General features: G+C 46.3%; 1 protein-coding gene across 1 annotated transcript in view; it reads right to left on the reverse strand.

Moving 5' to 3' along the window:
- Nucleotides 1-16,405, reverse strand: part of LRRC1 (leucine rich repeat containing 1) — a 99,754-nt gene that overhangs the window by 37,962 nt on the left and 45,387 nt on the right. Inside the window, exon 3 of the mRNA XM_043449505.1 lies at nucleotides 13,150-13,267. Within this exon, the coding sequence (XP_043305440.1) occupies nucleotides 13,150-13,267 (118 nt within the window). The remainder of the gene's footprint in view (nucleotides 1-13,149; nucleotides 13,268-16,405) is intronic.

The following is a 16,405-nucleotide window of genomic DNA, read 5'->3' on the forward strand; positions in this document are numbered from 1 at the left end:
GAGCAACCAAGTTTTTAAACCTGAGAGATGATTTTCTCAACTGTCAAAAAGGGGGTAGAAGCTTCCTTCTTGGAGGTGGGTTGAGGATTAAAGGTGAAAACACATAGGCCGTGCATGCTTAGCCTCACAGTTTATACACAGTAAGCCTTCAGGAAGTATTCTGAGGATAAAGACCTATCTGGTTCTCTTGGTTAATCAACCATATTTCTTTATGCTGCCTTATTATTACGGTTAACAAGTGACCTGTGTTTTAAAAAACATAAGGTGCTAAAGAAATGATTCTTGTAATTCCTGGCTCTACCCTTCCTAGTCATCTCAGGGACAGGTCAAGTGTAACTCACTTTATCTAGAGCAAGAGAAAAACAAAGACACCAGCTCAGTTGGAGGTACTCAAAGAAGAATTTCCCGGAGACCAGGCAGAGCCTCAGTGAGTGAGACGAACGTCAGCAGGCTAACCTGCTGTTGCCTGATCACCCAGTTGCCAGGTCAGTGACAGTTTGCACAAAGGAGATAAGGCTATGAAAACGTGCGCCACACTAAGAAAATTCAGGTGGGACAGTGATCAATCTGATGGAGCCAGATGCTAATACCAACATGTCAGCAGATCAGCTGAAGGTATTCTCTACAGCTTCAGGATCCACATCAAGAATTAAACACCCCATTACAGTGCTTGAGGAATGAATAGTCACACTCTGAGAAAAGAACACAGGATGACCTTGGCCACTGGCCAATCAGAGACACAGTCCTCTCCGTAGGAGGGGGCCATACCTACTTCCAAAGGACTGGGACATTCAAACTGCCTAACCTTTTACTTTGTTTCCACAAGGAAAACCCCATAAGGTCTTTGTTTTGGGCTTTTCTGTTCTTCACTTCAGGCAACACACCAATCGTTTGCCAAAACAACACAACAATGACCTCAGAAGGATCACTTGAGAGCTTCCTGAGAAAGCCCTACTCCCTCTCATTAGGTGATGTTGCCTTTCTGGACATGAGACATACAAGCCACCTCTCACAGTGGACCACGTGTGCTCGTGGTTGAATTCATTCACTGGGTAGAATTTCATGAGTTTAAATCTCTTAGGATAACGTCTTCCTCTTTTCATCTCCAAATGCAAAGAGTACTTAGTCCTAATATTGTCTATATTCTTTCTCTCAATACAGACTAAAACTATCAGCCTTACCTTTATCATGCTGAGTGTTCCCCAAAATAATTAAAAGTGCCACCCCTCTGGGTTTCTTCTTAAAGCTCCATCCCTAACTAGAAATACGACTTGGAGGCACATCACAGCTTCTTCAATCCCCAGCTTCCTCATCAGGCATCCTGAGATGCTGCTGATCCAGCTCGCAAGACAGGTGTGAGCAAACAGCACAGTGCCTAGCATAAAACACACAGTATCCAGACGTCACTTCAGGAAGAAGCCTCCCTCACCTGCGTCCCTGCAGCCTTCAGACCTGCCTGAGTCCACACTCTTGCTCTGTCTTCTTACTCTCACGGTGCCAGTGCAGACCCTCATGGTGCAAAGTGAAGGACGATGATAGGGTTAATTCCAGCAGGCAACAGAGTCTTCACTGCATACAAGACACTGTTTTAGGCCCTCTACTTGTATAGCCTAAGAGTCATCATACCATTTCACAGACGAAGAAACCAAGCAAGATAGAGCTAAAGCAATTCGTCCAAGATGATGTTTCCTATCTTGAAAACCTTTCAGGATTCCATGTTGCCTAAAGCAAGTACTTCAAACATCCCTCAAATGTAAAGTGTATTTTCAAAATACACTTTAAGCCAGTTTCTAAAAATTCAAATTTTAAAATAATCATGTGTACTGTGTAGGTTTTATGCTAACTCTCAGCAAATGGGTGGGCACCCACCAGGTTCATCTGTCTCTGAGTTTACACATTTCTGTGCAGATGTGGGGAGGAGTCTACCCTTCCTCTATGGGGGCATACACCTGAATTTCCTACAAATGGGTCACTCACTGGAAGACTGTGACAGTTCAACAGAATCGAGTGTGTGTGTGTTTACTAGGCTTCCGTGTGATCAATGACATCTTGTTGTTTAGTCATTAAGTCGTGTCTGACTCTTTCGCAACCCCATGGACTATAGCCCCCCAGGCTCCTCTGTCCATGGGATTTCCCAGACAAGAGTACCGAAGTGGGTAACCATTTCCTTCTCCAGGGGCTCTTCCCAACCCAGAGACTGAACCCACCTCTCCTGCACTGGCAGGCAGACTGTTTACCACTGAGCTGCCATAAAAAACCATACGATTCCAGGATTCAATTAAATGCAAGCTGTGACAGCTACTCCTCCTGCCTTACCAACAGCCGGGTTTCCCTTCTTGTTGCGTAAACAGCTAACTGCACTTCCAAGCTCCTTTGCGTTAAGTTGCGGACATAAAACTGGCCAATAGAACACGGATGGGGATGATGTGGGCCATTTCTCAACACAACCCACAAAAATCCCCCAGGCACAAACCCTATCTCCCCCTCCCACTGGGGGCCACTAGTTGAAGGAAGATGTGCATCCAAGAAGGAAAAGCTGGATCCCTGAATATACATAGCATAGACTCTCACCACCCACCTCCCCATTCCATGACCCCCAGCACACGCACGCGCGCACACACACACACACAGGACTGCAGGCTGACAGACTGATTAGCAAGTTTCTCATTCTGTTGAGCCCTTGAGATTTCTGCATTTTGTAGCAATAGTCAGCCTCTCTTGACTAATGCACAGAGCGGAGCATAGTTAGAGCAAACCCTTTACAACACAGCAGTGGTCAGCCATACACTGACTCTCAGGACAATTCAGATAGCTGGAGTTCTCACTGTATGCACTAGGAGTGTCTCTGATTTATTTGGCCGAACAGCTAGCTTGTGGGTCTTAGTTCCCTGACCAGGGACTGAACCCAGGCCCACAGCAGTGAGAGCTCCAAGTCCACACCACTGGACAACCAGGGAATTCCCTCTTCTCTGATCTTTGATGAATTTAAAAATTTTCGGTGAATATCCACTAGGCAAGCACTGAGATATTTGCAATTTTAATGATACCATTGACTCTGTGAATATATAACAAACATTTGAAAATTTTTTTTCAACAAACAACTCAGCTGATGTATCCACTCATTAATTCCCTCCAAATTTGCAACTAAAGTATGAGAACTATTAAAGACTGCATGATTTCAACTCCAAACCAGAAATCTCCATTATTCTCCCAAGTCTCTTTCAAATCAGTTATGCTGTAACTGACTCCTCTCTGCATGCAGTGAGCACTGTTTATATAACAATGTAAGTCATTAATGTTGAATTCCTTACATATGTCTGTTGCGCCTGTAGAATTACCTCCTTAAGGAACAGAAGAATTCAGCAGAGTCTTATATAAGTACTCAATAAATGTTGCTTGAATAAAAAATAACAATAATAATTATGGGCTATAGTTGACAATCATAAGCATTTTTTTAAAAAAAGGCCTGGGTCCATGGGCTTTCCAAACTAAAACGATTTAAGAAATCACAGTTTATTATTAGCTTTGAGCAGGTACATTAGACTGAGCACATATTCAGTGCTTACAAAGCCAATTTAAAATCCACACCATTTTTATATGTAATCCTCTAGTTTCAGTTCTCAGTCCTGCTCCTCATTCCTTCTTTCCTCCCAGGATTCCTCATCCCTTTCTAAGATGCATCTTTTCTAGCTTAATAAGCTCAGAGCACTGTTTGTGGTCACGACAACACATGGTTGTCATCATCATGATGGAGAGAGGCCATCCAGCCCTCAGCTGCCTGAAGGCTCAGCATCTCTTGGCTCAAGCCTCATTCACATGACAAAATAGGCGACCTCAAAATCAAAAATGAAGCACTATGGCCACTCACCCTCAACCACTTTTATAACTGGAAACTGTCAACCCGACACTGACGTAAATTGTCTGATTAGAAAGGGAGGAGAGGCTATCATCCCACTTTTTTTTTTTTTTTGAAGCACAGTTGATTGACAATGTGTTCATTTCCGCTGCACAGCAAATGACTCAGTTATCTACACCTGCTTTGTCAGACTCTTTCCCATGACGGTTTATCACAGGATATTGAATAGAGTTCCCTCTGCAATACAGCAGGACCTTGTTATTTATCCATTCTACATATAATAGTCTCTCCTTCATGAACACAGCCTTGTCACGGTGAAGGGGCTTGCGTAACCCAATGAAGCTATGAGCCATGCCATGCAGAGCCACCCAAGACAGACAGGTCATAGTGAAGAGTTCTGAAAAAACATGGTCCAGTAGAGGAGGGAAGAGGAAACCACTCCAGTATTCTTGCCACGAGAACCCCATGAACAGTATGTAAAGGCAAAAAGATAATGACACCAGAAGATGAACCCCCCAGGTCATTAGGTGTCCCATATGCTACCGAGGAAGAGTGGAGAAATAGCTCCAGAAAGAATGAACAGGCTGGGCCAAAGCAGAAACAATGCCCAGCTGTGGACGTGTCTAGTGGTAAAAGTAAAGCCTGATCTTTAAAGAACAATACTGCATAGGAACCTGGAAAGTTAGGTCCATGAAGCAAGGCAAACTGGATCTAGTCAAGAAGAAGATGGCAAGAGTGAACGTCAACATCTTAGTAATCAGTGAGTTAAAATGGACAGGAATGAGCAAATTTAATTCAGGTGACCACTGTATCTACTACTGTGGGCAAGAATTCTTCATAATAGCCCTCATAGTCAACAAGCGTCTCAGTGCAGTGCTTGGTTGCAATCTCAAAGAACAATGGAATGATCTTGATTTGTTTCCAAGGCAAACCATTCAATATCACAGTAATCCAAGTCTATACCCCAACCACTAATGACTAAGAAGCTGAAGTTGAATGGTTCTATGAAGACCTACAACACCTTCTAGAACTAACACCAAAAAAAAAAAAAGATGCCCTTTTTATCATGGGGATTGGAATGCAAAAGTAGGAAGTCAAAAGAGATCTGGAAAACAGGCAAGTTTGGACTTAGAGTACAGAATGAAGCAGGGCAAAGGCTAACAGAGTTTTGACAAGAGAACCCACTGGTCATAGCAAACACCCTCTTCCAACAACACAAGAGAAGACTCTACACATGGACATCACCAGATGGCCAATACCGAAATCAGACTGATTATATTCTTTGCAGCCAAAGATGGAGAAGCTCTATACAGTCAGCAAAAACAAGACCGGGAGCTGACTGTGGCTCAGATCATGAGCTCCTTACTGCAAAACTCACGCTTATATTGAAGGAAGTAGGGAAAACCACTAAGCCATTCAGGTAAGACCTAAATCAAATCCCCTATACAGTGGAGGTGACCGATAGATTCATTATCTCAGGATACTGAACAGAGTTCCCTGTGCGGCAGGTAGGACCTTGTTGTTCATTCATCCTTCGTATAACAGTTGCATCTCCTCCTCCCACACTCCCAGTGCATCCCTTCCCCACCGCTCCTTCCCTTAGCGACCACCAGTCTGTTCTCTACGTCCACGAGTCTGTTTCCATTTCACAGATGAGCTCCTTTGTGTCATGTTTTAGATTCCACATGTAAGTGATACCATATGGTATTTATCTCCCATCCAAGTACTAACCAGGCCCAACCCTGCTTAGCTTCCGAGGTCAGACAAGATTGGGCACGTTCAGGGTGCTATGGCCATAGACCATATGGTATCTTCATTTACTATAATCATCCCTAGGTCCATCCATGTTGCTACAAATGGCATTATTTCATTTTTTTAATGGCTGAGTAATACACCATTTTACACATGTACATCTATATCCATTCATTTATCGATGGACAGTTCAGGTTGCTTCTTGCTATTGTGAATGATGCTGCTATGAACACTGGGGTGCATGTATCTTTTCCAGTTAGAGTTTTCTTCAGATATATGCCCAGGGTTTCATTTTATTTCAGGAGAAACCACTACAACTATGAATCTTCAATTTAGCCCATTCTGTGTAAATCTAACACTGTTCTGGAAACTTCATCCCCCAGCACAGAGCAGCACAGGAATGAGTGAATGGACTGAACGGGGGCGACGTGGGGAGGGGGTGAGGGTGAGAGTCTCTCTCTCCACGGCGGGGAGATGGATGGGGGGATGAGGGTGAGGGGGATGAGGATGAGAGTCTCTCTCTCCAGGGGGGGGAGATGGATGGGGGAGACGTGGGGAGGGGTGAGGGTGAGTCTCTCTCTCTCCATAGGGCGGAGATGGATGGGGGGATGAGGGTGAGGGGGATGAGGGTGAGGGGGATGAGGGTGAGGGGGATGAGGATGAGAGTCTCTCTCTCTCCACTGGGGGAAATGGATGGGGGAGACCTGGGGAGGGGGTGAGGATGAGAGTCTCCAAGCATTTCGGGAACCCAGGACGGACTGAAGAGCATATTAACCTAAAAAATACATTCAAAGGTGATGACCTCAGACTCAGGGGGCACCTTCTCTATTACAAACCTGCTAATGAGAGAGAGAGAGGAAGTTATATAAGCCTACAACTTACTGAGAACAGTCACAATTTTTCTGAAAAGAACATCATGACCATATGAATTAATAAAAAGTTAACAACTCTTTTGGGCTTCCCTTGTAACTCAGCTGGTAAAGAATCTGCCTGCAATGTGCGAGACCCCAGTTCAATCAATGTGCGAGACCCTGGGTTGGGAAGATCCCTTGGAGAAGGGAAAGGCAACCCACTCCACTATTCTGGCCTAGAGAATTCCACGGTCTGTATAGCCCATGGGGTCGCAAAGGGTCAGACACGACTGAGTGACTTTCACTTACTTACTTAACAACTCTTCTATGTTTTTTTGAAATTGCAACCTGAGGCAGATTTTGATTACTATAAAATTGTCCTGGTTTATTTACCTAAGGTGGCTGTTTTTGAAAACCAATCCATTTGAGGACGTGAAACCACTGGTCTGTGGATCGCAAACCAAAAAATCCTGAAAGAGTTGCAAAATCATTTTGAGCAGAGGCACTGCTTCAAAACGTCCATTCAAATTTAACAATTTGTTAAAACACCGTTGATGCTTCTTTATGGCACAAAAGAAGAGGGATGAAGGATCTGCTTGCAAAGTTTATTCCAACTCTCAATGTTTACAATGATTCCCGTCCATCCTCACATCTAAACAAGGCTTCCCAGGGCTTCCCTGATAGTCCGAGGGTTAAGAACCCACCTTGCAATGCAGGGCACGTGAGTTCAATCCGTCCTTGGGGAATTAAGATCCCACAACACACAGAGCAACTAACCCCGATTCCACAACTACTGAGCCACGTGCAGCAAAGAAAGATTCGTGTGACACACGAAGACTCTGCAACAAACATCCCACATACTGTAACTGAGACCCGACACAGCCAAGTCAATAAATACAATGTCCGTTTTAATTAAAAAAAACAAACAAAATTCCCAAAAAAAGTCTTTGTGGCATGGAAAGGTGATTAGAAAACAGATGCCAAATTTTCTTTTCATATTCACTTTGAAAATAAGTACTATTGTCGGGACTTAAAATGTGAGCAGAAGACAATAATATATGTTTTTTTATTGTGAACCCCTCTTCCTAACAAAAGGTAAAAAGACGGAGGAAGGGCTTGCGGCAGGAACGTGGCAGCACCCGCAGAGACAGCAGAGGCAGGCCTGCCGCTCTGCACCTGCAGGCGGAGGGGCCCCACGGGCATCTCCCCAGGGGGTCTCCTGGTCCGTTTTCACAGTGACTGGGACCAAGAAACACACTGACCTGCAGCGTGGCCAAAGTCCAGCACCGGAGCAAGGCTCCAAGCCCGGTCCAGAACCAGGCGGAGGCGGAGGAGGGAACAATGGCCTGGCTGTGGCGAGTCTCAAGTCTGCGTGGGCAGCGGCCTCTGCCACCCGTGGGCTGTGGGCGTATGTAGTCATCACCCCCAAAGGGCCAACTGTTCATCACTGAGAAGGGACTTCTAGGCACACGGGATGCCTGGCTTGCCAGAAACAGCTTTTGGCAGGGCTCACTTGAGAAGCACCAAGACTTGATATCACCAGGTCATTCCAGCAGGCTTCAAAACTGGCCTCAGATGTCATTAAACAAGCCCGCAGCCATCGACCACGGACTCTGATCCCTGTCTGACAGCTGGACAGAGGGCAACTAAGCCCAGCACTTAGCACACATCTAGCTCCTGACTGTGGGACGAGGACCCTGCTGGTGGATTGGATCCGCTGTCCCTCTGCTAAGTGTGAAGTGCTGTCCTGGTGCCAGTGAGGGTTTGCATTAAAACTACCTTTTAGTTTCCTGTTCACTCAAGTTTGCAAAGTAATTCTCCAGGATGTGGGGTCTCTGGCCATGTTTGTTCCACACGCAGCGTTATTTGCCCCATAACAGAAAAACCCTCAAGCCCTCATTGGCTGTGTGAATAATAACAGCATTTCCTCAACTTCATCCATCCCTGTTCTATCTTTATGATTTTTGCCATCCTGGTGGAGCACCTGTGTTCTTTGTTATTTACTTCATTCTTTTAAGTTAATTTTTTTTTTTAGTAAGATTTATCTGCCTGCAATGCGGAAGACCCGGATTCAATCCCTGAGTCGGGAAGATCCCTTGGAGACAGAAATGGCAAGCCACTCCAGTACTTGTGCCTGGAAAATCCCATGGACCAAGGAGCCTAGTAGGTTACAGTCCATGGGGTCACAAAGACTCGGACACGAGTGAGTGACTTCACTTATTTTTAAAATCACTAACATGAATGAAAGTGAAAGTCACTCAGTCGTGTCCGAGTCTTTGCGACCCCATGGACTATACAGTCCCTGGAATTCTCCAGGCCAGAATACAGGAGTGGGTAGCCATTCCCTTCTCCAGGGGATCTTCCCAACCCAGGGATCGAACCCAGGTCTCCCACATTGCAGGCAGATTCTTTACCAGCTGAGCCACCAGGGAAGAAAGCTATTATCACCAGATATAAAAGCTAAATATAACAATCAATACAATATAGCTATTAAGTTTTACAGGAAGCAACCTAAAGGGAGTAAAAAACAAAAAAAGTTTAATGAAAAGGAAAAAGGTTAACTTCCTCGCTTTGATTCAATATTAAAAACTGCTGTTTCGCAGCGCCACTTAAAGTCGTCTCTAGCAGTGCTGGTGGCGCAGGCCTTACATTCTGGGGGGGGGGGGGGGAATAAACTGAACTAAATAGATAATGATACAGTACTGTGATGTAAGTCAAATTACAGCACGGACTATCAAATTCGAATTGCTAACCCTTTGGGCAAGATTCATGATGCATTAAGAAAGTCTGTCCTAGATTTTTGGACAGTGAGACAGTACTACGGTGCCCTTTCTCACATATCCAGAGAGCATTTGCCTCCAACAGCTAAGAATCAGTGAACAGAGAAAACAGATATAAAGTCCAGGCATGAAAGTGTAGTGTGCTCTTCACTGCAGAAAACTGCATCAAACCTTAACTTGAAACCTATAGCACTGTTTCCCTCCCTTGAGCAAGGGAATGTCAGGAAAGGCCTAATTTTGCTCCTGGAGTCAAACCAACTTGTTCAGTCAGCCTTAGCATCTCACCCTTTAGCCAGGAGGTTAAACCACCTTCCACACAGGCAGGTGTGGGGTCAACAGAAGCTGAGTGAATTTGTGCTCAAAGCCACAGGAAGCTGCTGAGGGGACGTTAGGAGAAAGCTGAGGGGTGGGGACAGCTAAGACCCCACCCTCAGTGTGTCTGGCATCCCTTCAGGGTTTCTGAACAATGCATCATCCCCAGACCCACCCCAGACTGCCTGCATCAGAATCCAGTTTAACAAAACCCTGCGGTTAATCCATGGCACACTCAAGCTTGACGAGCACCGATCCAAAGGGCTTCAGGGGTCTGACACCACCCTCTCTCATGCCTCTGTCCACGGTCAGTGATCCTCTCTGGACAGTCGGGAACTGAGGACGCCAGGAAACGTTCTACCCTGACAGTGGTCGGCGCCGGCCACGGCCCTGTGACAGCTCAGGGACCCAGCAGGACCTGATCGCTGGGAGGGCCGCCTCTGCGGGGGCTACAGGAGCCTAGAGCTTTACACGGGCCCCCAGACACAAGCCCCAAACCCTTACAAATGCCTGCATCCGCGAAAAGTGGGGGTCCCCACATGGTCTCTCAGGCTGCAGTCTCTATCACCTTGATTGACCTGCCTAGGAAATTCACACTCATGGGACTTGATCAGCCAGAAAAAGTGAGAGGAGACACTGGCAGATTTGCCTGGTCTGGAAACAGCTCAAGACCCAAGCTCCTGCTGGTGATGTTAAAACCAGGACCCCTCTCTGCTCTGTCATCTGTGCAACTTCTTTACAACCAAAAGCAAGCCTCCTCCACCACTCCCACTGTACACACACACACACACGTGCACACACCAGAGCAAGCCTCTGCCAATAGGGGAAGCAGGTGGTTAAGTCCCCCAGCATTTCCACAAGAGCCTGACAAAAAGGGGGCAGATCCACAGGAGGAAAGGTTCTCCCTGGGAAAGGCAACACTGGGGCCTGACGGGGCTTCAGTGGCAGCTCACACCCTCCTATCCACACGCTGGAAGGTATAAACGGGTGCATGAGGACAGGCACGTAGCCCTTCTTTCTTCCTCTGAATGTTTCGAAAGACACAGCTGACGTGGGAACCAGTACAACTGGCCCCTGACGACACTGAATTGATACGGAGCACGTCTTCCCACGAGAGTCAGTAACGGGACTGCAACCTTCCAGCTCTATGCTTTTTCCTTAGCTCCCAAATAATTGAAGCCAATATGTCTCCTCTTTCTTGAGGATTTCTGGACCCCTGCTTCTTTTCCTTCTTAATGCCAATTTCAGAAAGGCTATCTGATTTCTTTGCATTGTGTGATTTCAGCGGTCATTTTTCAAAGTCGCTGCAGAGTTCACAGCCATCCAGTCTTTACCACTGAGAGCGCCGCTGAGACGAGAGCGAGCAGTTTCTATCACGTGCACGTCAGACAGAGGGGATGCCAGCTCTCAGACGGGGAGGGGAGACGCCGGACCTCAGACGGAGGGATGCCAGCTCTCAGAAGGGAGGGGAGACGCCGGACCTCAGACGGGGGGATGCCAGCTCTCAGAAGGGAGGGGAGACGCCGGACCTCAGACGGGGGGGACGCCGGACCTCAGACGGGGGTAGACGCCAGACCTCAGACGGGGAGACGCCGGACCTCAGACGGGGGGTGACACCGGACCTCAGACGTGGCGGGGGGATGCTGGACCTCAGATGGGGGGGGCGGGGAAGACACCGGACCTCAGACGGGGGGGAGACGCCGGCTCTCAGATGGGGGAGACGCCAGACCTCAGACAGGGGGAGACGACAGACCTCAGACAGGGGGGACGCTGGACGGCAGGGGGGGACACCGGACCTCAGGGGGGACGCTGGACCTCAGATGGGGGATGCCGACCTCAGACGGGGGGATGCTGGACCTCAGACAGGGGGGACACCGGACCTCGGACGGGGGGATGCCGGCTGTCAGACAGGGGGGACGCCGGACCTCAGACGGGGGATGCCGGACCTCAGACGGGGAGATGCCGGGCGTCCCCCCACTGCACAGCGGTGTAAGGGGAGGCTGACCGCGTTCTGCACTGCCGGCCACCCCTGCTGCGGGACAGCCAGTGTCTAGGGCAGCCAGTGACTTGTAGTTGGGGGCTCATGGCTGCCTTAGAAAGATGCGCTGGGTCAACCAGGCCTCGCTTAGAAACGGCCGTCAGATGCCACCGCGAGGGCAGAAGACCACAACAGACAGAGACTGAAGAGGCGGGCTGCGAGCCAGCAGGTCAGCGTGGAGGGAGGAACAGAGCGCCCACAAACGGAAGCGAGGTCACGAAACCTCGAGAACACTGTCAGGTGTGGGCCCAGGGCAGCGCTTTTAGGACATCAGCTCCACCCCCATGCTCACCACCAAACCCCTTGACCTGAGGAGAGCCGGCTCTCCTGCAACCAAAGAAGACAGCAAACAAGCCCCCCAAACAATTGTTTCACTTTCTGTAGTACTCTCAAGGGAAGAAATAATTCTCATGACAAACAAAAGTGCACCCTATAACAAGAGCAAATGACTTGGCCTAAAGACAGTTTCCAATTACGGGATCTGAGAGGGGGCGGCAATTTAAAAAGTGAGGGGGGGGGGGTAAATCATTGTTTTCTTCTCCACATTTTCAATCTAGTACTGATTATCACTGCTGCCTTATAACAAGGACCCACAGGAAAATACTACATCCAGGCCTGGGGGCTTCTGCGGAGGACACCAGACTGAAAGAGCCAGACCTGAGGGTCGTTGAGAGGGAACCTACAGATTTCTGTAGAAAAGCAAAACAAAACACAAAGCAGGTGTGCAACAGGTGAGACAGAAACGGACTGTCGTTTTTATAAACCAGAGTACACGTGGGCTTATCCTCAGGACATTAAACCAGAGTTCTCGCAAGAACAGAATTCCACCGCTAAAGACAGGGCTCCTAGGAGCTGCCACTTTAACTCGAGGTAATTAATCAAACATGTTCCAACAAGCCACAGGACCAGTCTACCCCGGGAATGCTCTAAGGCTATAAGACGCAAGGTGAAACCAGGTATCCATTTAAAAGTGAAAGGTTAAACAGGATATAAACACCCTGTCAGGCCGTTTCATTAAAAGGAGGCAACATTACAGTGGAATCTGAAAATCAAAATAAACTCACAAATATGCCATACAAATTCAAGAGGGCAGGCCTACCTAGGGCGTAGTCAGAAATAAATGAGACGGACAGAAATGCCCGAAATGGCAGGCAGGTCTGTTCATTGCAGCCGAAAGGCAGGTTCTCGGGGGAGCAGTTGAGGGGCCAGGCCACCGCAAGGAGAGACCAGCCCTTCCCCGGGCACGGATCCCACCACAGCAGCCCCCTGAGGAAGTGACCACGCTCCCAGCCCTCTGTGTCACCTCCCATCAAATGAGGGGAGAACTGCGGATTTCTCAGGCCCCTCTCCACTGCTGTGAATGAGGGTGAGCTGACTGGAAGAAAATCAGCGCCTAAAATTTGTTTTGTGACAAACTTCGATAACGGCAGTAATTTCATCCCAAAACGTATACATAGCTTTCCTCCTGGACATTCATCCAGCCACATTTACTAAAAACTGCAAATTATCAGCATCAGCAGAGACAAATGGACAGTTCACATGGAACCATTTTTTCCTCACCATTCCGGGACACGTCGAGCTCCACCAGCTGCATGAAGTTGGCTATTTCTGGAGGGAGTCGCTGAATCTCGTTATCACTCAGTCCCAGCTTTCGTAACTTGACCAGCTGGAAAAATTGCTGAAAGACAAAACAGGTTCATGTCGGTCTCACAGATATTTGCAATGCAAACTTTTTGCCCAATATGAAATGTAAAACAGTGTGTCTTCTAGGGGCTTCCCCGGGGGCTCAGTGGTAAAGAATCTGCCTGACCATGCAGGAGACACAGGTTTGATCCCTGATCCAGGAAGATCCCACAAGCCGTGGAGCAACTAAGCCCATGCTCCACACCTACTGAGCCTGTGCTCGAGAGTCCAGGAGCCGCAGCTACTGAAGTCTGCGCTCTGCAATGGGATGCCCACGCCCACAGCCAGAAAACAGCCCCCACTTGCTACAACCAGAGAAAAGCCCGCACAGCAAATAAAGACCCAGCACAGCTAAAAAAAAAATAATAAAAAAAAATTTTTTAACGTCTTTTAAAAATTAGCGAGGGCTGTACCAATGTCACTTTCCTGATCTTAATATTGTACCATAGTCATGTGACAATGTAACCACTGGGCTAAACGAGGCGCACAAGGCATTTCTGTGCACAAGCAACAATTATTTCAAAATTAAAAATTTTTCACAATGAATAAGTAACTCAGTGACAATAGTAATGCCTCCTTTAAACTATCCAATAGGTGGTCACATTTTCTACTTATGGAAACTGGTATGAAATCTGCAGTGTTAAGTAAAGATATTTGAAAATTAGAATAAAATATTTCTTAAACATTTCAAAAGAAATTCCTGTGCATCAGAAAATATATAAATATCCCACAAGTGTGTGTAGGAGAAAAGGCAATATTTTTGGTCAGTCTAAAAAAGAGCCTGCACTGGATCCTTTCCTTAACCATGGCACACAGGGCAAATGCCTTCTGCCCCACACCCTTTAAAAACTGTACTAAAATAGCATTAAAGGAATTTATAGGGAGATGGACACAGATATAAAAATATGAAATAAAGGGATGAAGACAATTCAACATGAGAGGGGATAAGAAGCAAACTAGACATGTGACAAAATCCTTGAAGCAAAGGAAACAGATGAATAAATGGCAGCAAATAAAGGAGCCAAAACAAAGCTGAACTTTAAGCCTGTGGAGTGAGTAGCCTATGGAGATTAGGTACAGGTATCTCTGAAGGAAGAGGCTTCCCTGACAGCTCAGTTGGTAAAGAATCCGCCTGCAATGCAGGAGACCCTGGGTTTGATTCCTGGGTCGGGAAGATCCGCTGGAGAAGGGATAGGCTACCCACTCCAGTATTCTCAGGCTTCCTTTGTGGCTCAGCTGGTAAAGAATCTGCCTGCAATGTGGGAGACCTCAGTTCAATTCCTGTGTTGGGAAGATCCCCCGGAGACAGGAACAGCTACCCACTCCAGTATTCTGACCTGGAGAATTCCATGGACTGTCCATGTGGCTGCAAAGAGTTGGACACGACTGAGCGACTTTCACTTTCATTTTCACCTCTGAAGGAAGGAGCATGGGTTGAAAATGGATATAACGACAATTAAGTGGCCAGAGCCCTTCCTCTGGCTTGCACAAGGGGACTGGAAATTTCCTCCAGAAGAGCTGACTGTAAGACCAGCTAAAATCAGGGATGAGGCACGCAACTGGAAATAGGGAAGAGGGTAAGACCCTGCTCCATGAGATCTATCCCCTTCTCCCTGCAGCCAGGCTTCTCAGCAAGAAAACAGATTATACAAGAGGGAAGCCCGAGGTTATAAGCCCCATTCAGGCACTCAAAGCTTCAGTTCTCTTCTTTTTTTAATTCAGGTGCCTGAATCTCATTTAAACAAAGCCAAGGTTCTTCGGACACAGATAAACAAGAGGAAGTGAAGCAGCCATAAAAGAGGAAGAAATAAACTGTAAGAAATTAAAAACTAGTGCAGCATCAAGGTAAGAATCCAACAAAAGAGATGAAAAGTAAAGCTAAAAATCTCCCAGAAGGAAGAATAGAAAGACAAAGAGATGGAGAGACAGAAGAGGGAAAAAAAAAAAGGAAAATTAGAGGATAAGGTTGCAAAGTACTACATCCGACGAACAGATATTCCAAAGACAGAAACATACAGACTGCAGAACATAAGTTTCCAGGTTAAAAAGGCCCACCATGTGACCAATTACATGAATGAAACAAAACATATAGGAATACCAAAGAATATTATAAAAGTTCATAACTCCAGAAATAAGATGATTCTAAAAGTTTCCAGAGGCCGAAGGGTGGAGAGAAAGGGAAGAGGATTGGAACTCAGAAATGGCACTGGACTCAACAGCAACCTTGAAAGTAAGAAGGCAACAGAGCAATGCCTTCAAAATTCCAAGAAAACATTTCCAACCCAAACCCACATACCCAGCCAAACTATCAATCAGGTATGATGAAAGAATAAAAGACATTCTCAGACATACATGGTCTCAAAAAATTTATCTTCCTTGCACCTTTCCCAAGAATCCATCAAAATGTGGAAGGGAATCTAAAAGGAGGAAGATCTGAGATTCAGAAACCAGAGAATCAACAAAACAGCAGACAACAAAGGCTAAAACCGTGAAGGCATTCCAAGACGGCAGTGAAGCAGCAGGTCCCGAGAGCAGCCAGTTTACACTGAAGATAATATGAGGGCTCTCAGAGGAGAGCTGGGAAAAAAATAAAGACACATGTGAGGGATTATCTGACATGTCTGGAAGTATCAGGAAATTTATTTGGTGACAAATTAGAAAATGAAATAGAGAAAACAAAGCAAGCAAAAAAAGGAAGGTGTTATTAATTCCAGGAAAAAAAAATAGAGTAAAAAATATATAGTCAAAATACAAGATTTGATTATGAACAATATTTATGCAGTCATAATATTTATATACTGTTAAAAACAAATTTTATATTATGTCAATATTGAGAGGATAGGAAAGAAACTGTAAGCGCTAAAGACTCATCTTCCACAGAAGGAAATCAATAAATAACTAAACAGTATTGGGTAAAAATCAAAAGTAAAAGCAAGCCATTTAGCAATGTGGAAGCAAATGTTAACAGAAATCCCAGAGCTGGGGGGTTCTCAAAAGCAAGACACAGGAGTAGGGGAGGGGAGGACAGGAGATATATGGGATTTTTTAAAATTATTTGCATATATTACCTTGCTAGAAATAGATATTGAATTTACAAAAGAAAACATCTCTACTAAGACAACAGGGTACTCCA

The sequence above is a fragment of the Cervus canadensis genome, chromosome 28 (genome assembly GCF_019320065.1).
Source record: "Cervus canadensis isolate Bull #8, Minnesota chromosome 28, ASM1932006v1, whole genome shotgun sequence".
In the NCBI taxonomy this organism is placed as follows: Eukaryota; Metazoa; Chordata; class Mammalia; order Artiodactyla; family Cervidae; genus Cervus; species Cervus canadensis.